Raw genomic sequence first — 24,080 nt, 5'->3', positions numbered from 1 at the left:
ACATACACACTTACATATCACACACACACATATAACATATATATATACACTCACACATATACATATCAATGTTAATATACATGCACATACACACATACTCATACTCAAATATACATACATGTACAATACACATACAGATATACATATACATACACACACAAGCACATATACACATAGTTTTTTCCCTTGGTCCCTAGGCTCCTCCAAAGCTTCTGAGGTGTACGCTCCCAGGGCAGCTTCCTCCGGCTGCTTCCCTCTGCCTGTTCTTTGGGCACAGACTTGGCCCTGTTAAAAGTGAATACTTAGTGGGGCAGCTAAATGACGCAGTGGATAAAGCACCGGCCCTGGAGTCAGGAGGACCTGAGTTCAAATCCGGCCTCAGACACTTGACTCTTACTGGCTACGTGACCCTGGGCAAGTCACTTAACCCTCCATTCACCATTAAGTGAATACTTAATGGGTGTCCCGATGGTCCCGCATATCCTTACAAAGCGAGGATGCTGGTGTGTTTCATGGTGTCTGCTGGCTGATCTTTTATGAGGCAGAGTGAGGTTGTAGAAGGAGCGCAGGCTTTGGGCTCCGAGGACCCGAGCGCAGATCTTCAGTTCCGTTCTGTCAGCAGGAGTACTTGGGATGTGTCGGCAGCCGGGCTGAGGATTTGAAGACAGGACCCATCAATTCTGACCCACAGGGATCTTACATTCTCCTGGGGGGAACAACTTGTGCAGACACTTGCACACAAAATTCATCCTTTGCCCAAATGACTGTACTCCCTCATCCATTTGGTGATGCAGATGTGAAGGCATCAATCTGTCCCTCCTGTGAGTCTTGTCCAGGTTCTCCCCAAGGCCCACCATAGTGAGGTGGACCCCACGTACCACAGGACATCCTTGAGCTGTGCTGGCATCTCAAGGGCACCAGCGGAGCGTCTGGCTGTCCATTGGTCCTGGCCTGCGCCCGGTCCCGTTTTCTTCCTCTTCTGCAGTTCCTTGGTGACTCCTTCACTCCCGTTCTTCAGAGTTCCTCCCTGAAGTCGTGGCCTCTCCTTGCTCCCCCTCTCTAGTGAGTGGGCACTACCTTTTATGTGGCGCTCACCTCTAGCTCTTCGGAGGTGATGGTGTTCTACACACCCTTCTTCCACATAGCAGCAGATACTGAGATCAGAGGTGTAGTGACGGACACCTGTGGAGCATGTTTGCCAAAGCCCCCAGGTACGGGTACCGTCTGCACTTTTTCACCAGGCAGGCTCCCTACGAGAAAGCGTCAGAGGCTGTTGTCAAATCCGGGTCTTTGTGATTCCACGGGGCTTCCCTAAAGAACTGACAGGCACCAGTGCCGTGAATCCACGGTGCAGGGATTCATTGCCCAGAGACTGGAGCCCTTCACCGGGCAGGTCCTTGTGCCAGCCCTGGGTGAACTCTGCTCCTTCAGCCTCTCCCTTAGCACCAATGTAGCTGCCGGAGGAGAGGCCGTATTAACTTCTCCTCGGTGCTCTTCACGTGCTTGTCCTGTGGCCTCTATTAGATCAGATTCCTACTGAGGCCAGAGCGTGACTGGCCCATTCTGTACCAAGTGGGGCAGCGAGCCCCTGTTAACTTTGACACGTCTTTTTTGGGTGCTTCTTATGGAACCAGATCATTCTTAGAGCTTCCGCGGTATCCCTTGTCTTCCACTGTTCCGGACATGGCGGCATCTTGACAACATTCGTGAAGCAAGGCAGGATCGCGGAGTTTGAGAATCAGGAGATTCCTCAGAGGCTCTTTATTCCGAGCCATCTGGGTAAGGACACTCCCCTCTGCCATCTCTGACCGGAGGAGACCTCTGGCCAGCACCTGATAGCGGCTCAGGAGGAGGCCCCAGCCCGTTCCCTTTTGGTATGGCTGCAGCATGACCTGAAGCGTCCAGGCAGTCTCTGCCTCTCGGGGTGGAACGTCTGTCTCATCCCTCCTTGGTGGGGCAGCCTCCCATGGCTCGTTGTGCTTCCCCTCTGTAGCCTGAACTTGAACTCCACCAAGCCAGGCCTTCATCAAGCTTGATATGGGGGTCAGGGCAACTGATGTCCTTAATGTGCTCAGTAGTTCCTGTTACCTGGCTCAGAGCAGTATTTTAGAGGGCTTTTATTTTCCTTTATAGGTCGCTGTGTTTGCAGGACTCCTTGGCAGTTTTTTCCAGGAGAGGCCTAGCCAGCCCGTTAGCTAGCTAAACAACAATATGCCTTTGTTTTTATGATTAAGAAAACATTGAAGCTGTGACGGATACTTTTGCTTTTTCCTTTAAGAGAATCCAAGCAAATTCAACTGGTGTTAAATGCCATTGCGGGGAGTGAGGGAGGCATGCAAACTGGCAGCTTGGGAGATTTGGTGAAGAGTTGCCCTTGATTCACATGGGTCCTTCTTTTAAAAACCATGTGGGCTGTGGATGGAGTGTGAGCCTCTTTTGCTCTCTCCCAGGGATGGCCTGGCCCCAAATAGGTTTGTCACAACCCACATTTTACGTTCATTTCTTTGGTTCCCCACGGCTCGCCGTTTCTTGCCGTTTATCTCGATATACTGTGGATTTCAGGTCTGTTAAAGAGGTTGCTAACATGTGAGATAAAGATGTATTTCTTGGAACCTCAGTATGTAGCCCAGGGGTCCATTCTGCTTGTATCTGTGTGGAGAATTCTCATTAATGCAAACAAGGAACAGATGCACAAGATGAAGAGCGCCGAGGGTTCCCAGTGTGCAGTGTTCTTCTGGTGTCTCTCTTTGGGCTCTTTGACCATTGATTGCGTATACTGCCTTTTATCCTAATTGGGCTCATGGAAGGCTCTTAGTTTTCATAACAGACTCATCACTTCACAATTTTTGCCTTTGAGGGGAGAAGAGAGAAATTCTGAGCAAGCGCTCCCCGCCGGGTGACACGGTTTTGTCTTCCTATGTCTGGATCATCCACTAGGGGAGACTAATGGAATCCATCTTGTTTTTTTCTGGTTTGACAGAAATTGGGCTTAACACCATCAAGCATCTTTTCATATGCATCTTTAGGGTGGGGCGTGCTTGTCATGCGAGGGGACTTGCTCTTCTTTGAAGAGAATAAAGGAATGTCCTTCTGGTCCACAGTAGCCCTGATGCTGCCACCGACTTGAAGTCTGGTTTGGGGAAGCCATTTGATCTCCCCGAACACCCATTTCTCATTTGTAAAATGAGGGGGTTGGGCCAAACGACCGTGGGCAGCACAAATGCTGTTCGTGACAACATCGGCGAGCCCTGTCCACAGCAGTGGAACCCAAGCCCTGGCCAGTCCTGACAACTCGGAGAGTCTGAGTCTGGCTGAGCTTGGAGAGGCCAGTCATCTCTCCTTCCACAAACTCTCCAAGAGCATCTCCTAAGGTAGACAGTGGAGGGAGTGCCTACCAAGTCACAGATCCTTATGGGACTGAAGAAGCGTCTGACGGATGGTGAGTTCACTAGGAGCTCAGGGCTAAAGTCTGAGACAAACCCTTCAGCAGTCTGTCTGGATTCATGAGGTTCATGAAATGTGAGTAAACGCCACATTCATACAAAACAGAATGGTCCAAGTTCGTTGCTGTTCCCGAGAATCGACCACAGGCCCAGGGAGCCTCAAAGCCAGTGGCTGGGAGAGGGCGCAGGCTTCTGTGGCCTTGGGCTGCCCTGCCTCCTTAGGGCACACGTGCATTTGGAAAGCTTTCATGGACTCCACTTTCTGAGCACGGAGAGGTGCCCTTAAAATCAGAATGTGGGTGACTTTTCAGAGCTGCACACCCTGGAATAGGCGGTGCTCTGGGGGCAGAGGCATCCTCCCAGCTGACGGCGGGATCTCTCCATCTGCCCGCCTCCCAGCTGCCGTGAGGTCAGCGTGTCTGGAATGGATGTCATGACCTTCCCTCTGAAACATGCACCTCCCCCCACCCCAGCTTATAATCTCTATACATTCTTTGACGTTTGCCCACCCGTCCCACCCCTCCAGTCGCCGGTTGAGTCCTGTGCCACAGGCCTTCTTCTACAGCATGTCTCACCTCTGCCCCCTTTCCCCTCCTTTTGTGCCTCCCCCATCACTTTCCCCTTTTTATTCTACAGAAAGAACTCCCAAGAGACCTTCATGCCCCCATCACAGGCTCTCCTGTGTGACGGCAGCTAGATGGTGCGGTGGAGAGAGAGCTAGGCCCGGAGTCAGTGAGACACGAGTTCAAATGTGGCCTCAGACACTTCCTGGCTCTGTGACCCTGGGCAAGTCACTTCCCCTGTTTGTTTTGGTTTCCTCATCTGAAAAATGGGAATAATAATAACAGCACCTCCCTCTGGTGTAGCTGTGAGCATCAAATGAGATGATAATGACAAAGTTCTTAGTACAGTGCCTGGCCTATGGTAAATGCTATACAAATGTTAATTATTCTTAATCTTTACCTTGCTGCCTAATGATGGGCTACCATCACACCACTGCTGAGTTCAGGTGCTTTTCCAATACATCCTGAATTCCTGGTGTCGTCATTCAGGGCCCCCCTGGTCTGGCCTCAATTTAGTCACCATTCCAGCCATGGGGACTGTTCTCCACCCCCTGTTCTCTTCCTGTCCTTTCTGCTTTCTTTTGTCCATAAGCCTTACCTGGAAGGGCCTCCGCCCAGTCTGAATCTGCAGCCTTTCTTTTTCCATTCAAGGCCCAGTTCAGCCATTGCCTCTACCATGAAGTCTTCTCTGCCCTCTCCTCCCCATATTTCTTGTACCCATTTCCCTGGATGTCTCCTGCCCTCTTATAACATTCTGCCTTGTGTTACTGTGTATGGGGCTCTTCCCCAATCCCTATTAAACTGTAAGTGCCTTGAGAAACAATGTTCTTTCTGTCTGGCATGAGGCGGCCATTCCCAATTGATTTTATTTTACGTGACCCCCCTTTTATGAGCTGCAGTCATTCTGGCCGACTTGTTGCGGGGCTCCTTGTTCCTTCTCCCAGCTTTAATTACCAATGGCTCAGCACCCTGGCTTCAGTTTCCTCTCCTGTACATGGCTCTTTCCTGCTCTCAATATGGATCCCGTGAGCCAGTCTTCTTGCTGTGCAGGCTTCCCCCGGGGCTAGCAGGCATTGCCTCCTAACTTCTGTCTCCCAGAGTCCCCTGATCATTTCCAGGCTTATCTCAGGGGCTACCTTTTATGGGGAGCCTTTTTTAATGTGCAGGGTTGTTAGTGTTTGCTCAGCACCTCAAACCCTATGTTTTTTTGTGTGTGAATGAATGTAAGCACCTGGAGGGAAGGAATGGCTTCCCTAAGGAAGGAACATTATTCCTAATGCCGGCTACATAAAAGGAACAATCCTTGTGTGCCCAATTCCCAGGATACTACCCTGAACCTAGGAGGTGCTTAATACGTGTTTGTTGAACTCAGTCATGGTTGGAGTTGTTTGGAGATGACTAGTTGTTAAAAACCTAGTTGAGTCCCCCAAAAGAGAGCTATTTGTACAAAAATATTTCTAGCAGCTCTTTTTGTGGTGGCTAAGAATTGGGAATCAAAGGAATGCCCATCCACTGGGGAATGGCTAAACAAACTGTGGTATATGATGGTGATGGAATATTATTGTGACAAGCAGGATGACTTCAGAAAGGCCTGGAAAGACTTGTATGAACTGATATATGGTGAAGTGAGCAGAACCAGAAGAACGTTGTTCACAGAGACAGCAATATTGTTTGATGATCAGCAGTCCAATGATCCAAGACAATCCCAAAGGACTATGGATGAAGCATACTATCCACCTTCAAAGAAAGAACTGGTATAGATGGAACATAGATTGAAGCATGCTATTTTAAAATTTCTTTCATTTTTTGCAAAGTGGATGATTTTGATTATATTAAATTAAAAAAATTTTGTACAAACAGAAGCAATGCATCCAAAATTAGAAGGGAGGCAGAAAGCTGGGAAACAATTTTTGAGGCCAGTGCTTCTGATAAAGGCCTCATCTCTAAAATATATAGGGAATTAAATCAAATTTATAAGAATCCAAGTCATTCCCCAATTGAGAAATGGTCAAAGGATATGAACAGGCAGTTTTCTGATGAAGAAACCAAAGCTATCTATTCCCATATGAAAAAATGCTCTAAATCTCTAATGATTAGAGAGATGCAAATTAAAACAACTCTGAGGTACCACCTGACACCTATCAGATTGGCTAAAATGACAAAAAAGGAAGATAATAAATGTTGGAGAGGCTGTGGGAAAATTGGAACACTAATGCATTGTTGGTGGAGCTGTGAGCTGATCCAACCATTCTGGAGAGCAATTTGGAATTATGCCCAAAGGGCGATAAAGCTGTGCATACCCTTTGACCCAGCAATCCCACTTTTAGGTCTTTTGCCCAAAGAAATCATGGAAGGGGGAAAGGGACCCACATGTACAAAAATATTTATAGCTGCTCTTTACGTGGTAGCAAGGAATTGGAAGTTGAGGGGGTGCCCATCAATTGGGGAATGGCTGGACAAGTTGTGGTATATGAATACAATGGAATACTATTGTGCTGTAAGAAATGATGAGCAGGAAGAGTTCAGAGAAACCTGGAGGGTCTTACATGAGCTGATGATGAGTGAGATGAGCAGAACCAGAAGAACATTGTACACAGTATCATCAACATTGAGTGTTGACCTACTGTGATGGACTATATTCTTCTCACCAATGCAATGGTACAGAAGAGTTCCAGGGAACTCATGATAGAAGAGGATCTCCAAATCCAAGAAAAAAAAAGAAAGAAAGAACTGTGGAGTATAGATGCTGATTGAACCATATTATTTCTTTTGTTTTGGGTGCTGTTGTTTTTTTTTTCTATTTTGAGGTTTTGCATCACTGCTCTGATTCTTTCTCTTGTAACAGGATTAATGCAGAAATAGGATTAATGTTATTATGTGTATATATATGTGTGTGTATATATATATCTATATGTATATGTATAGATATATATAGATATAACCTATATCAGATTACCTGCTGTCTAGGGGAGGGGGGGAGGGAGGGGAGGGAGGGAGGGAGAAAAATCTGAAAGTGTAAAGCATGTATAAACAAAAGTTGAGAACTATCTTTACATGTAACGGAAAAAATAAAATATCTCAAAAAAAAAAACCAAAAAAAAAATTTCTTTCATTTTTTCCTTTTATTCAAGTCTTCTTGTACAAAATGACTAATATGGTAATGTTTTACATAATTGTACATGTATTAACCCATGTCTGATTGCTTACCATCTCAGGGAGTGGGGAGGAGAGGGAAGGAAGGAGGGATAAAAATTGGAACTCAAAACTATAAATAAAAATATTTATTACTTTAAAAAAACCTAGTTGAAACAAACATACTTATTTTACTTGTGTGAAGACCAATAATGAAAAGGGTAAACCTGTCATTTGGATGCTAGAGGTTCTCCTGAAATTATCTGTCAGATTTCTATCATACCCATTCTTTATGCTCTCAATCATAGAAAACATAATGCGTTTTCAAGTTTAGATCACAGCCAAGCTAAATGATAAGAGTATTGCAGATTTTCTGCAAGAAAAAGTTAAAATGATGCAGGGGAAAATCAAACAGGATGCTTTGGGAGTCAGAAAATTCCTCTCCTCTTTGTAGGCAGCATCCAGCTGTTGCTCATGTGTTTGTCAACCTTGGAGAAGGACCAAGTTTGCAATTTGACAATTACATGTTGAACTGTGATGAATCACATTTGAATTTTTTCACTTGTAATTTTTACTAAATGTGTAATAGTTTCTAGACGCCCTCCCCCAAGCAAAACAAAACACAGTAACGCATTGCATCATCGCTATGCCAAGATGTAAACAAAAATTTATTGTGGAAACCTGCTAATACTACATTAATAGTAAGTTGTTTCTGTGGAGTATATACATTATGTTTAAGTTTTCCCTGTGTGATTATATTGTACCAGGAAATGGGGCTTACCAACTTCCTTCCCCTTCTGTGACTATTTCCAGTTTATCCTGTATTTATCTCTTTTCTACATAGTTGCTTGCAGGTTATCTCCCCCATTAGACTGTAAGTTACCTGAGAGTAAGGGCCATGTTTTTTGCCTTTTTGTTGATTATGTAAAACATGACCATATTTGTCATTTTGTTCAAGAAAACTTGATTAAAATAAAAAATTGAAAGAAAGTGAAAAATAGCCTGCTTCAGTCTGTTCCATCAATATCAGTTCTTTCTTTGGAGGTGGACAGTATGTTTCATCAATAGTCCTTTGGGATTGTCTTGGATCATTGTATTGTTGAGAATAGTCAAGTCATTCATAGTTCTTCATCAAACAATATTGCTGTCTCTGTGTAAAACGTTCTCTTGGTTCTGCTCACTTCACTATGCATCAGTTTATACAAGTCTTTCCAGGACTTTCTGAAGTCACCCTGCTTGTCATTGTTAATAGCACAATAATATTCCATCACCATCATATACCGTGGTTTGTTTAGCCATTCCCCGATGGATGGGCATTCCTTTGATTTCCAATTCTTAGCCACCAGAAAAAGAGCTGCTAGAAATATTTTTGTACAAATAAGTCTTTTTCTCTTTTAGGGGATGCCTTTTGGATATAAACCTAGCAGTGGCATTGCTGGATCAAAGGGTATGCACAGTTCTCTAGCCCTTTGGGCACAGTTCCAAATTATTCTCCAGAGTGGTTGGATCTTTTCACAAGTCCACCAACAGTAGATTAGCATCCCAGCTTTCCCACATCCCCTCCAACATCAGTATTTTCCATTTTTGTTTTGCCTTTATTTGTATCTCCAGCTCTTAGCACAGTGCCTGGCACATTGTAGGTGCTAAATAAATGCCATTTTATGAAGTAGGTTTATCTAAACTTTTCTTCTTTTTAGATATTTTTCCTTGATTTTCAGAATGAAATTTACTGGTTCCCAGTTTCATGTAGTCTTGGTTTGAGTCTTCCAGTCATCATTTAGTCACAGAGACAGCTTCCTTATCTGTAAAATGGGATAATGACAGCACTTACCTCACAGAGTTGTGAGGATCAAATGAGATATTAGCACAGGGCCAGGCACATAGTAAGCGCTGTATTAGATATTATTATTGTTATTGTTGTTGTTGTTTTCTCTTTCATTTTAGTCAATAAAAGGGAGGAAAACATCCGCCCTTTGAATAATGCACCAAGATCTTTGCTTCTCTTTACTCTTCCTTTGCTGACATCCGCTAGATGCCCTTTTTGAGGTACGGTCAGTCATGCGTCATCCCTCGCAACCAGAGTTGTCATCTCCCCTTGCCCTTGGGCCCCTGTGGCCTGCTGCTCCGTCTTCTGGATCCAGGAGCTTTGTCTTGCTTGTTCCCCCTCCCCAAAGGCCTTAGCTTAGCTCGGCCTTCCAGTAAGAGGACCCTACAGCATGGAGTAACAGACTGAGCCGTGGTCTCGGGTGTCCAACGGTCCAAGTTTAGGCCGGGGGGCCCCGACTTGTGTGACTTTGGACATGGCAGCTGATCTATCAGTGGGGGTCATGATACTTTCCAGATTATTGTGAGGCTGTCACTCTGTGAGCTTCAGAGCGCCATATAAAATGTTGTCAGGACAAACCATCATGTGCTGTGCACGTGGGACTAAGTTCTAGATAGAATGCATGAAGCTTTCCCCACCTTTTCTCCAAAAGTCCATGACATGGAGATTCTGCTGCAGAGTTGAGCCTCTCTGTGCTCTCATCTCTTAATCACCAGGTATTCTAGATGCATGTCCTTAGGGACCCAGACCTGTCTGCCCACACCCCTCTGTTGTAGTTGGGGCCATCTCTTTTCAGTCTTTTTTTTTTTTTTTTGCAGGGCAATGAGGGTTAAGTGACTTGCCCAGGGTCACACAGCTAATAAGTGTCAAGTGTCTGAGGCTGGATTTAAACTCAGGCCCTCCTGAATCCAAGGCCAGTGCTTTATCCACTGCGCCACCTAGCTGCCCCTCTTTTCAGTCTTAATAAGCCCGTCCTTCACATACCACAGACAGACAGACCTGCCTCCCACACAGCACCCCACTTCCCTTTGGCCTCTGAGGGCCCCTTAGATGAGGGCAAAGCTCAGCTCGGGCATGGCCTTCCTCACTTCCCCAGCTGCTGACTTTCCTTGCTATCTCTTTGTATCTGATCTGTATTTAGTAGGATGTAAGCTCCTTCAGGGCAGAGGTTGTTGCATTTTTGCCTTGTATCCCTAAGGCCTGGCTCAGGGCTTGGCACTTGATAAATGCATGTTGATTGATTGCCACATTGAGACCTGACCCTTGCTCCTGATTGCTCTGTGTCTTCTGGAGCCTCATCCCCGATGCCAGAATTGCTCTGGAGGATTTGACTTGGTGGCTGGCATGGTCACCGGCTGGGCCCATCCATGCTTTCTTTGTGCTGCCGTGCATCCTAATCACCCCAAGCTCCCTAAATGTGGTTTCGCCCAATGGAACAACCTGAACCCTCTGGGGACCTGTGCCCATGGTCTTTTTTTTTTTTTTTAGTGAGGCAATTGGGGTTAAGTGACTTGCCCAGGGCCACACAGCTAGTAAGTGTTAAGTGTCTGAGGCCAGATTTGAACTCAGGTCCTCCTGACTCCAAGGCTGGTGCTCTATCCACTGCGCCACCTAGCTGCCCCCCCCACAGTCTTTTAATCTGTCTACAGATTGCCCAGGAATGCCCTGTGGGGCAGAACACCGGGTCACTCACCACAGATGTTGACTTCTGCCCCACCAATAATGTGCTGATGCAGAGTCCTGCGTATTCTTGCCTTTGCCAAGAGCTCCTTCTTCTTTCTACTGGTTTCTGCCCGTAATTAAATCAGATCGTCTTGTGCTGACGATCCTTCCCATGTACACAGCTGTGGGCTTTATGGATATCTTTTCTCTGCTTCTGCAGTCTTCACTGCATCGGTTCACGCAGGTCTTCCTCTGCTCCTGTCTTCATTGTGTGCTCTTTTCTTACAGCACAGCAATGTCCCGTTACATTCATACACCAGAGTCTGTTTAACCGTTTCCAGATCGACGGGCATTGCAGTTCCTGGCCACCACAAAGAATTTTGCTGGCGATTCTGCGACTCTTCAGTGTTGTACGGGACCTTCCTTTTTGTCAGTTACCTCCCAGTGAGGAAGAGAATTTTAACTTCTTCCACATTCACTAGTGAAGTGAGCTGAGGGCAGCACCTGTCAAATGCGCACATCCAGGGGACCCTGATGAATGGGCAGGAGAGCCGGGGCACACAGCCCGTTTCTTCTCTGTTTGGGGAAGTTACACAGGCGATAACATCCTTTCGTTTTTTGTTTTTGAAGGCACCTTGTTTCAATCGAATAATCTTCAAAGTCTTTCAAGGCTGATCGGCCTGTTGGCCGGGAGCGTGTGTTCTGGTTCATCTTTTTTCCATCTTAGAAGTCTTCCTAACAGATGCAGCAGGAAGAGATGCTAGTGGTTTGCCATGGATTTGGTTTTAAAAAAAAGTCCCGTTTATAAATGGAAGAGGATAAGAAACCAGTCTACATTAGGGTGGGCCCCTGCCTTTGTCTTATTTCTCTTTGAGGAGGCTTGTGGGGGCAGTGGGCAGACTTTGGGGCGTGGCCTTAGGTGGACCTTTGGTCCTGTCAGGCTGGGCCACAGTGACTACTCTCTGATGTAGCTCCTGAGTCACAGGCTGTGAGGCCCTTGGGCTCAGGCCCTGGGTCTCCAGGGCCCAGCCCAGGTTGTTTAAGAAATGCTTATTGATTATTTGATCACATCACTCAGGAGTGGGCTTCCCTGCGCCTCAGAATCTCAGATCTTTTGTATCTGAGAATGAACAGTGCTGTAAAATGCAATGGGTCACATCTAATTAGTTTTTGGCCTCAGTTTCTCTGTCCTAGAAGAAGATACAGGGACCAGTATCAAAGAACAGAAAAAACTCATTCACATAGTACTTTAAGCTTTGAACTTTAAAACAGGCATCGATCAGGCACTTACAGTGTGCCAGGTTTGCAGGGTGCTTTCTTCAGAGTGCTAGGATCACAGTTCTCATTTCAGAGTGACTTGTCCATGGTCACACGGTGTCAGGATTGGAAGTCGATTCCACATTGACCCATCTCACCCCTATTCCGTCTTCCCTGGGGCCTGTAACAACTGACCCAGAGAGCCATGCTCATGTTTATGCCATGTTTCTTGGTGTCAATGAACGTGCGTGGCATAATGGACCCCCCAGTGCCTCCCATCTGCCCATCAGACGCCTTCCACCTGATTCCTGTTGCTTTTCAGGGAGGGTCACTCATCATAGAGTCACTGAGCTCAGCGTCTCACACGTCATGGGTGCTTAACAGTATTTGTGGATTTACCTTTATTGGGTCTGTTTCAAGTAGTAGCCAATCTGTTTTAGTCCTGGACACACTTGACTTTGCCTTGTTTATTTAGGGGGTGAGGGGAAAAAGGCATCTTATATGCCGAGTTTTGCTTTGACCACAGGAGCAGCTTTTTATGACATTGAATTACTATAAATGCCACTTTTATGGATAAAAACTATGCTCCTCTGACTGATAGAAAAATTGAAAAAAATATACATGTTCCAACAGGGTTCTGATTATCTTGTAAACATGGGATCCCCAGAACCCCAAACTTACATTTGTGAAGTTTTTCTTTTGCCCCTAAAATGTAAGAATTCTGCTAGGAATCTGGCACCTTCATTTCCTCAGTTATCTTGGTTTGGAAATTCTCATTCCCTTTGTCTCTTTCCTCTCCCGTGTTCTCTCTGTCTAATTGGTTGCCATTGCTGTCAGTTCTCACTTCCCAACATCTCCCCTTTCTCTTAGTCCTGTGGTCACTGGCCTGGTTCGAGGGCTCATTATCTAGTATTCCATTTTCTCATCGAGATATCTGTTTCCCCATCCTCCACACAGCTGCCACAATAAAGCATGGCTTCCACCTTCGGCCTCATCTGCTCAAAAACCCTCAATGGCTCCGTATTACATTTCAGATAAAGTAGCAGCCTCCCCCCCACCATAGCCTTATTTGATATCCCCCCCTTCACAAAATCTCTGTTCCAACCAAACTGGACGATCTCCTCTCATCTAAGTGTGACACACTGTCTTCCATCTCTGCCTATCTGTGGAGCCCTCTGATGCCTGGGATGCACTCGCTCCTAATTGCTCCTGCTTGGAATAAGTGCATTGGGGGAGGTCCCTGATGGCCCTGGCTGACCCCATTCTCTCTCCTCTCAAATATTTCTAGAGTGTTTTCTCCTGCTTTGTAATAGACGTCCCTATGGGTGTGTCCTATCCCCCCGGTGGATTGGGAAGAGTTGGAGAGCAGAGTCTCTGTCATTTTCATCTTTGTGTTCCCCTTCCTAGCACCCAGCACACAGTAGGTGCTTAATATGCGTGGAATTGAATGACTTGACCATTACTTTGCTTATTTTCTGTTCTTTCAGGCCGAGATTTGATCTGTATCCAGTCCATGGATGGGATGCTCATGTTGTTTGAGCAGGAAAGTTATGCTTTCGGGAGGTTTCTACCTGGTTTCCTTCTGCCGGGCCCTCTCACGTACAGCTCCCGGACAGATTCCTTCATTACCGTCTCTTCCTGCCGACATGTGGAGAGCTACAAGTAAGTGTCCTTTGGAAGTCTCTGGGAGCCTTTTCAGGTTTTGGCACTTAGGTGTTAATCAGGAGTTCAAATGATGATGATGTGCGATGTCACATTATTTTGGAGACCAAGCACTGCCTGCCTGTGTTTGTAGGAAGAGGAAGAAAGAATTGAAGGCATCGGATCTGGTATAGACACTGCTGCTTCAGTGAACTCAAGCCAGGCCTCATGTGGCTGATAAAGGGTGCTGGTGCCCTGAGGGGGCAGAACTTCCCATTCCTTGGTGAATTTCTTTTGAGAATTTTTTTCCCCTAGCTAGAACTACCATGTGGGGTCAGAAGTTGTCAGTGAGGAAAGACAAGGAAGAGAACATAGAAAAATTCAGGGAGGTAAAAAGCTGTGTTGTGGTTGGATGCTTCCCCCCCCCCCCATCTGTGGCTAAACAGAGGCATTATAGAATGGGAATGGTGGGAAGTGCAGCGTCATCACCTCAGAGTTCCTCATGGGCATCTGGGATTCATAGTAGGCACCAGTCAGATGGGACTCTTAGAAACACATCAGGTTCTTGGTCTCAGCCTTGGCTTAGAAGCATTGACTGGGTCATCTTAGTTCAGCTGCCTCCAGCCCGTAAAATTACAGCCCAAGTCTGATGTGCAGATTCCCGAAAGCTAGAAAACATTTAAGGGCATAGAGTGGTGTGTCTGTACCTTCCCTGTCCAGATCTAAACGCTCTGACTGTGACTCCCCGCCAATGATGCTGCTGGGACTGGTCATCAGCTCAAAGATCTTCCCTTTGAGAGTTTGAGGGAGATAGCTCTCCACCTAGCCTGTGCCTGCTGGAGAGCCAAGCACTCCGGCCAGCCCTGCTTTTCACTTCTCACACAGGGCTGGAATTTCTCTGTGCCAAGTGACTGTCTTGGCAGGGCTGCCCCCCAGTAACAATAGAAAGGCCTGAAGACTCCATTACTTCTGCTTTGAAATATGTGTGTTGGAATTAATTGGTAGTAGTTTCCTTAACGTGTGGGTTTAATCTCACCGAAGCCCCCACTGTTCTTGGGGCCCAGCCTCGCCAAGATTCCATTCCACTCAATTCATCTCCTTCTAGGATGAAAAAAAGGTGCATTCTCTCCATTGAATGGACGTGGTAAAATGCATGGGAGATGGATTATTAGGAAATGATAAAAAACCTGAGGGCTTAGGGGACTGGATGCACTTTATAATTTCATGTGTTTTTGTGTACAGGCCTTCATGTTTAAAGCATTAAGCAGACTTCATGATACCCATTGACGCAGTTCCTCAGTAAGTTAAAAAGCACAAAGATGGCAGTGTTTGCTCCTCTGGTTTGCTGATTACTCAGGACGCGGGGCTGTCCACGTTATCAGAATGAATAATTTCCCAACATTCATTTAAAAATTCATATTCCACGGCTGCTCTAAGAGCGTTATGCCCCAATGTGACATTTCTGTGGGAATTGTGTGGTTGTTTGGGGAGCTGGGCATGCCGGGGAGATGTCTGACGGCTGGGGATTTTTTTTCTTTTTGGAATGGGAAGGGAGCTTGATCAGCTCATTCAGCCCCCCCCCCCCCATTGGACAGGTGAAGAAAATGGGCATCAGGAGCCCGTAATGCTGAGGTCTGGAAGGTTTGGGGAGGCCCTTCTTTTTCAGGTTCCTGACCGGTTACAGGCCTTACAGGTGGCACAGTCACAGCAAGCAGAAGGTTACAGCCTTGACTGTCTCCCATTGATGTCATTTCCTCTGAATTTGCTTTCTATAATTTTATAGTAGAGATGCTGATGGGACTGAAGGGAAAGTAGTTCTTGGTCCCATGGAGCTAGGCTGGGAATGGGGACCCAAGAACTCAGCTCCTCTGCCTGGCTGCACCGTGCCTATGCAAGGCATGACTGCCATCTTCCCAGCCGCCATACCTTGGGGTCATTTTGGCTCCTCTGTCTGCTTGGCTGCCTTGGAATTGGCTTCTGATCTGTCCTTTCCTTTCTGCTCTGACCACTATCATCCGGGGTTAGGCTCCCGTGCCCTCACGTCTGAAGTTGGCAGCGCCTCCTAACGGGTATCCCTGTGCTCTCCCCGTGCCCGCCGATCTCTCTGCTGTCGGGTCAGCCCCTCAGACGTGACCCCTTTTAGCCTGTTAATCGTCTGTCCAAAGATTCCACTTGGTTCCCATCTCCTTTGAGATAACGGCTAGATTCCTCAGGCTGGTTTCTGTGCACTTCATCATCCAGACTCGCGAAGTCCATTCAACACTTACTAAGCCCCTTTTATGTGTAGCTACTGCGGAAAGAGAGGCAGGAGTAAAAACAGTCTTTGCCCTCAGGAAGCTTGCATTGAATTGCGGACATAGGCTATTCCCACAGGTAAGAAAGGAAACATAGGATCATTTGAAGAGGGGTTTAAGGAAGAACTTTGTACAGGGAGGGCCCCTGAGCTTGTGGAGGCGACCTTGAAGTGTGCAGGAAGGCGGGAGAAAGGGAAAGAGAATGGTCCGTAAGCGGTTTTGGCTGCACCGTGGCGTGTGTGAAGGGGAAGGAGATGAAACCAGCCTAGAGAGATAGGTGGAGTGGCATCTATCCTAGAGGTGTGAGGAAGTCTTTGGAGCAGAGGAATTTAAGTTGTGTGGGTCAGAGAGTAGAGAGGCTGGATTCAGGGACACCGATTAGGGCATTGTCATTGCCGTAGTCCAGGTGAGAGGCGATGTCGGTGAACGGGGGAATTAGCTTTGAGAATGGAGACGAAGGGACAAATGTGGACGACACGGGGCAGAATCACCAAGCGTCACCCTCAACAGAAAGGGGGAGATTTGGTGGAATAGCAGGCTGAAGGTGAGATGAGGAGCTGCTGGTGGGACATGTAGGGAGAGATGTCTGGGATTGGAAATCAACTGAGATTGGGGGGGTGTATTAGGATGCATACATTGATACGCATACATGTATATCTAACTATATGGTGTATAGCTATATGCACATCTACATGCACATACATACACACATGTATGTGTCTGAATGGGCAAGGGAATGGTGAGTCACTCCAGGGTCTCTGCTAAGAAAACCCCAGATGGGTCACAAAGAGTTGGACATGACTGAAGGTGACTGAACAATGACAACAACGTAGGTGTGTGTGTGTGTGTGTGTGTGTGTGTGTGTGAGATCTACTTAGAGATGGCAGTTTATCCTTGGGAATGAATGACATCAGTAAGAGGGTGAGGGGGGACACCCGAGCTGAGTGAGCAGCAGAAGGATGATGCTCCGTCCGGCAGAGGAAGTGGACAAGAGGTTGTCTGAGAGGGAGGAGGGGACCCCAGAGGGAGCACTGTCACAGAGGCCAAGTGAGGAGAAGTCTAAGAAAAGGCTCTCGTGTGGAACAGTGAAGACGTCACAGGTAACCTGGGAGTCAGGTTAGTGGGCTTGGGGGCTTGGGAGGCAGAATCCAAGGGATTGAGCAATGAAATGGAGGGGGTGAGGATGGCTGACTTCCTAAGCCATAGCTGGAGGGAGAGGCAGGCTCAGGGATGGGCTTTTAAGGATGAGGGGGCATGGCACACGTTTGTTGGTGGCAGGGAAGAAGCATGTGAGCAAGGAGAAGTGGAAGATGGAGGAGGGAGGAGTGACCTTGGCGGGCTTTCAGAGGCGTGAGGGGGTGTGTTCAAAGGACACAGGTGGAGACCGGAGCAGAGGAGGGGAGAGAGACGATGCCAGGATGTGGAGGGCTGAAGAGACGGCTTGTGGCAGACGCCCTCTGTTTTCCCAGGCTCTTAGAGCCTGAGCAGAGGCGGTCTGGGAAACCTGAGAGAGGACAGCATTAGAACTGCCCCGGGACGTGTTGAGGCTCAATCAAAGAGGTGCCCAAGGATTTCCTCGGAGCACTGTTGGCTAAAGCCAGCCCAGCCCGGCTGTGCCACGGCCTCGCAGCAGCAGCGTGACAGTCCTAGCGGGCTGGGCCGCCCCCTCCCTCCCACAAGCGCGAGACCCCGTGGCCCCACCAGCAGCCCGGTTGGCTCCTGCCTCCCTGCCTTGGCTTCTGCCGTGTCTTCCTCCTGAGCTCGGTGCCCCATGGTTTTTGCCTGTTCTAGCCCTACCAGCCCTTCAAGCTCCAGCTCTGCTCTCGTTTGCTTCTAGATGCGTCTTCCATGACAACTCCATCCAAAATGCCCTTTCCCTGCCCCCCACCCTGGACTTCTGGCATATTGTACATAATTCTCCTTTTCCATTACAAGTAACCATTTGCTGAGCACGTGCGCCCTCCCAAAAGGACTTCAAGCTTCCTGAGGGCAGGGACTGGACCGTCTTCTAAACTCTGTCAGACCCTCTGCTACATCTAACGCTGCCCAAACCAGAAGGGGTCCTGCAGTGGGTTACTTGTGATATTGCATTGGAAAACCTGGTGAACAGTGTAATGCTTGGCTTGTTGAACGTCAGCTCTGGGTTTCATAAAGCAGTGACTTGACTTAAGCAGTCTGTCTTTTTCCTATGATCTCCGGGGTCTGTGCCTCTGAGGGGAGCACCCGTGTGGAAGAGGACAAGAGTCCATCGAAGTCACAGGATTGTGGGTTCAGAGCAGGGAGGGGGCTCCTATGTCCCCTCCTACTTGTTCCTCTTATTTAAAAAGTGAAAATGAAGGCCTAGGGAGCTTCAAGGAGTAAGCAGCAAAGGCCGGATTTGAACCCAGGTCTTCTGATGCCAAAGCCAGACACTTCTCCCTGAATCTCATTTGCCCCTTTACTGAAGTAAGGTGATCTAGGAGTAGTGTGGAAAGAGTGCCTATTGGAAATCGAGGTGGGGTGAGCAGAAGCTGCCATCTTGGTGTAGTGAGCCGTGGGCACGTAAACCAGAAAGAACTTTTTGTTACTGAAATCTCAGTGAAAGACTTTTCATCGGCTTCAGCCAGGAGGTTAGGCACCCATAATGATGTTGTTATTATTTGTGGAACTGAGAATAGCAATGCTCTGCCTACAGATGGCCTGCTTATTTCATGGTGCTCTCAGGTTTTGGAATCGAGATCCAAAGTCATCTCTCCATCTTTGAATGTCAGAGCAGCAGGCAGCTTTCCCTGGAAAATCAATGATTTGGGCTTCCTTCCTTTTGAGTTCTGTGGCACCTCGATCCTGACGTGCTGTTTTTCATGCTGTGACATTGGGGAGCTCTAAATTACAGGGAAGCTTTTGGCTTTGGTATCCCACACTTCTGGTTGTGGGCATTTGTGGCTGGCTTGTCAGAAAGTGCTGCCCTTCATCCTTGCCACGGCTGTGTTTGTAGTTGGTGGGACCCTTCCCCCAAAGCCATGGGCAGAGTGCTCTTTCATAAGGCATCTCACCCTGGGCCTCGTTATTCTTTCAGTCCTTTGCATGAGGGAATGAGAATCTTCAGCTCTTACCCCAGAACACTTTTGAGTGGTCAGGGTAAAAGAAAAGATTTAGTTATTTTCCTTGCATCAGAATTCCCAAGCTCTCTTGGAATTGTTTTTAAATATAAAATTAGACATAGATTTTTATATGTGTTATTAGTCATAGTCAAAAAGAGGTCAGACAGCAAGAATTGCAAAAGAGATTCTATTGTCAATTTGTCATCATCTGAATTTACTGTTTGTTATAGTTAAGCTATAAAATCCTGTTGTGATTTATCTTCCAGGAAGAGAAATTGATCTGCGTTTGGAAGGCCGGCCTGTATTTTGGCTGCGGCTCCAACCGGAGTTTGGATTTTGATGAGGCCACTTTAGGGGCTTAGCTCAGTTGGAATAATAGCTCTTTGTACTTCCATGCAGTTTCTAAAAGCCCAAGGAGCTTTTAACTCCCCCCAATTGCTTACTAGTCCTCACATCACCCTCTGATAAACTTAGAGAAGGGACCCCAGAGGCTGCTGGGTTCAGTGTGTCCGTCGATAACATACCCAGTGCCCAGCAAAGGGTCATCCTACTTTGGCCTGAAGACTTGTTGAGACAGACCAAAGGACGAGAGGATTGGTGTCCGTGAAGCCTAAACCTGTCCCTTTCCGTTCCTACCCACTGTCCCTAGCCGTGCCCTCTGGGCCAAGTGGAGCCAGGGTGACTTCTGGGGCCTGGTAGCCCCTCAGATACTTGAAGGCAGCTGCCAGGGCCTTGCTAAGTCTTTTTTGTTTTTGTGGGGCAATGAGGGTTAAGTGACTTGCCCAGGGTCACACAGCTAGTAAGTGTCAAGTGTCTGAGGCTGGATTTGAACTCAGATCCTCCTGAATCCAGGGCCAGTGCTCTATCTACTGTGCCACCTATCTGCCCCTTTGCTAAGTCTTTTCTTCTCCAGGTCAAATGTCCACCGTTTCTTCAGTTCATTCTCCTACGGCATGGGCTCAAGGACCATTACCATCTGCCCAGCCCTCCTGACGTGGTCTTCAGCTTATGTGCTTCCTAAATGTGCCTAGAACTGAAATGTGTGCCTAGGCCAGAGCCCCTGGGATTATTCCATATGCTTCTGTCCTATACTGTGGGCCCCTGTCAGTGCAGCCCAAGACTGTCATTAATAGAAGTGCCTTTGCTTGAGGGCCGGTGGGGATGAACCATGGAGAGAGGTGGTTGAGGCTGGAGAAGTTAGTAGCACTGAGATGGGCCCCTTTGTTCTGCAGAAACTCTTGCCTGTGGGTGTGTCGAGTGCTAGGGGGGCCCAGTCCTCAGGGAGCTCACATTCCAGTGGGGGAAGGCATCCTGTGAAGGGAAGCTGGAGGGGGGACATCCCAAGGTGGGAGTTGGTGTGGGGAGGGGCAGAATTAGGCAGAGGATTGCCCAAGAGAACCTGGGGTCTGACGCCAGGGAAGGCGAGGGTGATGGGCAGAGTGTACGCAGCACGTGTAAGAATGGTGGCAGGTAGGGCCTGGGCAATGTGTCCTGCTCAGTCAGCACTTGTGGCACCTTTTGCGGTTCTTAGGCCCACGTGATATGGTGGGAAGAAGGGGGTGTGGGGCGCCTTGAAGTAAAGAAGTGATTTTCACCAGGGGCTTGTGGACTCTGTCTTGTCTCCTCTGCCTGGACGATGGAAGGAAGCGTTAGCCTGTGGCATGGGGAGGATGGTGGTGGTGGTGGTGGTGTGGGCGGCCCACCCTGCACTCATTCAGGCCCCTTCTGGGTGTACTGTCAAGCCTTTCCTAAGTGTTCTGTGAAGCGTCTGGCCTCTCTTCCCAATCCTGCGGAGGGAGGCCTTCCCTGTGGAATGGCCCATCAGCTCGTGCAGCCTTGGAAAGAAGTGCCCCCTGTGGGGCCCCGCCTGCTGGAGATTGGCCATCAGTGCGGGCAAACGTTAGGCCGGCCTTTCTTTCCTCCTTATGCTGGAAGAAATGGATATAGGAGGGTGTGAGGGTCCCATTCTTTAAGCCACCCCGAGGTCTCTTCCTCCCATTGGTCGGCTCCATACTCAGGCCTCATTTGAGCTTTCTCTTGGCACGGGGTTCTAGTGAAGTAATAAGTGAGGAATAACTCCTGAAGCTGGTCCTTTGCTCCTCATTCCAGGGGAGCAAGGTGGACGCTAAGCCTGCCCATTAGGGAGTGGGCTCATGTGAAGTTCAGACCAGATGATTGAGCCCTTCCACCTCCTCCCCAGATTCCAAGAATTGTTTGTGCCCACCCAACACACTTGGTGACAGAGAAGGTCTGGATCATCAGATCCCCCTTTTGGGGCTGGGAGGGGCTTCATGGGGTCATGCGGTCCAACCCCTCCTCTTCAGATCAAGAGACTGAGCCTCAGAGACATCGTGGCAGCCGTGAGACCCAGAAACATCCCATTCTCTAAGCCCCACTGTGGCCCTTTCCTCAGATTGGCTCCTCCTAGAACCTGCGTGTTAAGGAAAGTGCCCAGGCCACTATATCTCCGTCCTGCTCCAGAATGTCTCCTGGCCCCTGGGATGTTGTCCACCTTATGCCTATAAGTCTGTGAGCTCCCTGGAGACAGGAGAGGCCTTCTGCTTTCATTTGCATTCTCAGTGCTTAGCACGGGAGCCCCACACACAGAAAGCACTTAATAAATACGTGTTCACTCGCTGATGACTAAGCCCTGCTCCAGTGACTTAAGTTAGGCTCAACACCTATAATACAAAATATTACGACTTACAGCATAAAGTTTTACCACTTCCTGGTGAAAACCCTGATCATGATTTATTTACAGGCAAGCCAGGGTCAGACTCCTTTCTCTGCTTTAATAGGCTTAATGTCTGATTTTAATCTCTTACTATGTTTTTTGACGTTTGACTCTCATGGCATGATAACCTTCAGTACAAATGCCATTTTTGACTTTGCTTTAAAAAGAGCACTGTACACCGTGCCCGGGATCACACCTGTCTGCCGCCATGGGCTCATTTTTGTCTCTGTCTTTCCATCAGGTACCAAGTACTTGCCTTTGCGACAGACGCAGATAAAAGGCAAGATACAGAACAGCAGAAACTTGGCTCCGGAAAAAGGCTGGTGGTACGTGAAAACTTTTTTATCTCATAGCTAATATTTATCAATGAAGCATTAGGAGGAGTGATATGTCACTCATTTTTGAGTGACATACAATACATGCAGATCATTGTACCTGTAAACAGTTCATTATCAAGTGTTCATTAGGTACAAACTGCTTACATTCAACAATAACATATGCACGACCTACACAAAGGTGTGCAGAGCATTGATGGAGCTTGGGGGCCTCACAAAAGGCTTCGTGCAGGGTGAGGAGGCTGTGTTTATGGTCAGGCAAGGCCTGGAGGATGGCTTTGACTGAGCTGCAGATCACAGACTTACCCATGCAGAGCCATCCGGCGGGGCAGAAGCTTTTCTCTTACGGTTTTTAGCAGAATGATAATCAGTGACAGTCCCATGATGAGGATGTGATTATCAAAGGGAATCAGAGAGAAGGATTCTATTACCGATGGGTGAGAGCGAACAAGAAAATGGGCTACTCACATTGCCGAGCGAGGAATAGCTGGTGTCTCCCCCGCTGGTACACTTGCCAGGTCGGGAGGAGGAGTGGAAAGCTGCTGATGCAGAGGGTGGGTGCCCTGTGGAACTCTCCTGGGAGGTCGAGGACAGACGTTGAATAGGACGGGCACTGTCGGATGGAATGTCCAATCGGAGAATCCCTCGGGCTTCCTTTCTGTCTCCTGACCCTTGCGTCAGCCCCAGCCAGTCCTGGGGGGTTCTAGGAGGACGGGTGACTTGCCTGTTGGCCTACAGCTAGTCTGTCCCAGAGCCGTCCAGCCCCTGGTCATCAAGGGCACAGCCCACTGTGCCTGGGCTATTTCTGGTCCTCGGTTCTCAGCTCGCCCACTCTGGCCTTCTTGGGTCCCGTTTCCCCTCGATGGCTTCTTCTGCTCTGCTGTGCTGCGACTGGCGTCATCCCCAGTGGATGTCTCTCTTTGTAGCTGGCTGATAAGCAAGCCCGTGTTCTTATGTTCTGTGCTTTTGCTCTTGTCTGGGTTTTCCTGGCTTGGTGGGAGAGGCTTTGACCTTGAGCATGTTGTGCCACTTGGGTAAAAAGCCTCCACTCGGACAAGTGCTCATGGCTTTGCTGGAAGAGGACCGTTATGGTCATCTTAGCAGACTCTGATTGGGTGCTGACTGTGGCCGTCACCGGTGCTCAGGCCTAGGAAAGCACCACTGAGCAGCCTCTGCCTTCAGGGAGCCTACAGTCTCTTTTTAAACCCAGTCAAGAAGGGCTCAGCTGCACAAAGCCTGGGGCAAGCCACTGTAGAAAAGCTATCAGCAGGGGGCAGCTAGGTGGTGCAGTGGATAAAGCACTGGCCCTGGATTCAGGAGAACCTGAGTTCAAATCCGGCCTCAGACATTTGACACTTACTAGCTGTGTGACCCTGGGCAAAGCTGGAATTTCCCAAGGACCAGAAATAATTGTTCTCCAAACTCTCCACATTGAGACTTTTCTGGGAGATGTCACGACCCACAGGGCGAGCTCTGAAAATGGTCTGTAGCAACAGGGAGTGATGTGCAGAGGCCCCTGCGCTGTGGGCTGGCCTCCCATGGGCGCTGCCTGATTGTACTTTCTGGTGTGGACGGAGCTGGCCCAGGTCTGTTGACTCACATTCCTTGTTTCTTCGAAGGTGGATTGGACTTTAAACATCGGCGAGCAAGCTCTGGACATCTGCATCGTCTCCTTCAATCAGTTGGCCTCCTCTGTTTTTGTGCTCGGCGAGAGAAACTTCTTTTGCCTGAAGGATAATGGACAGATTCGGTTCATGAAGAAGCTCGACTGCAGCCCCAGTTGTTTTCTCCCATATTGCTCAGGTGGGTCCCAGAAGAGATGTGGGGTGTGTGTGTGTATGCGCACGCGTGATCGTGTCTCTGTGATGAGACTGTTTTCTGTAAATAGAGCAATGACCTTCTCTCCTTCAAAACTCTCTCAGAACTCAAATGGAGATTTTAGCCTTTTAAATTTAGGAAGAAATTCGATTTAGAGCACAGCTCGGAGGCGGCCTGCCATTTGCCTTTATATAAAATGATATGAATGTTAGCCTTCAGGGGGCATTCTCTGTTCCATAGCAGATTACATTTCAGGAAGGTTGTCCTGGTCAGAAGGGCCTGGTACCTTCAGGCAG

The 24,080-nt window shown here is 48.1% G+C and overlaps 1 protein-coding gene across 2 annotated transcripts in view; it reads left to right on the top strand.

Annotated features, from left to right (window-relative positions):
• BBS9 (Bardet-Biedl syndrome 9) overlaps positions 1 to 24,080 on the top strand; it is a 349,441-nt gene that overhangs the window by 75,409 nt on the left and 249,952 nt on the right. For both annotated transcript variants that reach the window (XM_043979234.1, XM_043979233.1), the window contains exons 6-8: positions 13,370 to 13,544; positions 21,873 to 21,957; positions 23,586 to 23,769. In XM_043979234.1, the coding sequence (XP_043835169.1) occupies positions 13,370 to 13,544; positions 21,873 to 21,957; positions 23,586 to 23,769 (444 nt within the window). The remainder of the gene's footprint in view (positions 1 to 13,369; positions 13,545 to 21,872; positions 21,958 to 23,585; positions 23,770 to 24,080) is intronic.

This window comes from Dromiciops gliroides, chromosome 1 (genome assembly GCF_019393635.1).
Source record: "Dromiciops gliroides isolate mDroGli1 chromosome 1, mDroGli1.pri, whole genome shotgun sequence".
Classification (NCBI taxonomy): Eukaryota; Metazoa; Chordata; class Mammalia; order Microbiotheria; family Microbiotheriidae; genus Dromiciops; species Dromiciops gliroides.
This window is presented reverse-complemented; position numbering and strand designations above follow the sequence as displayed.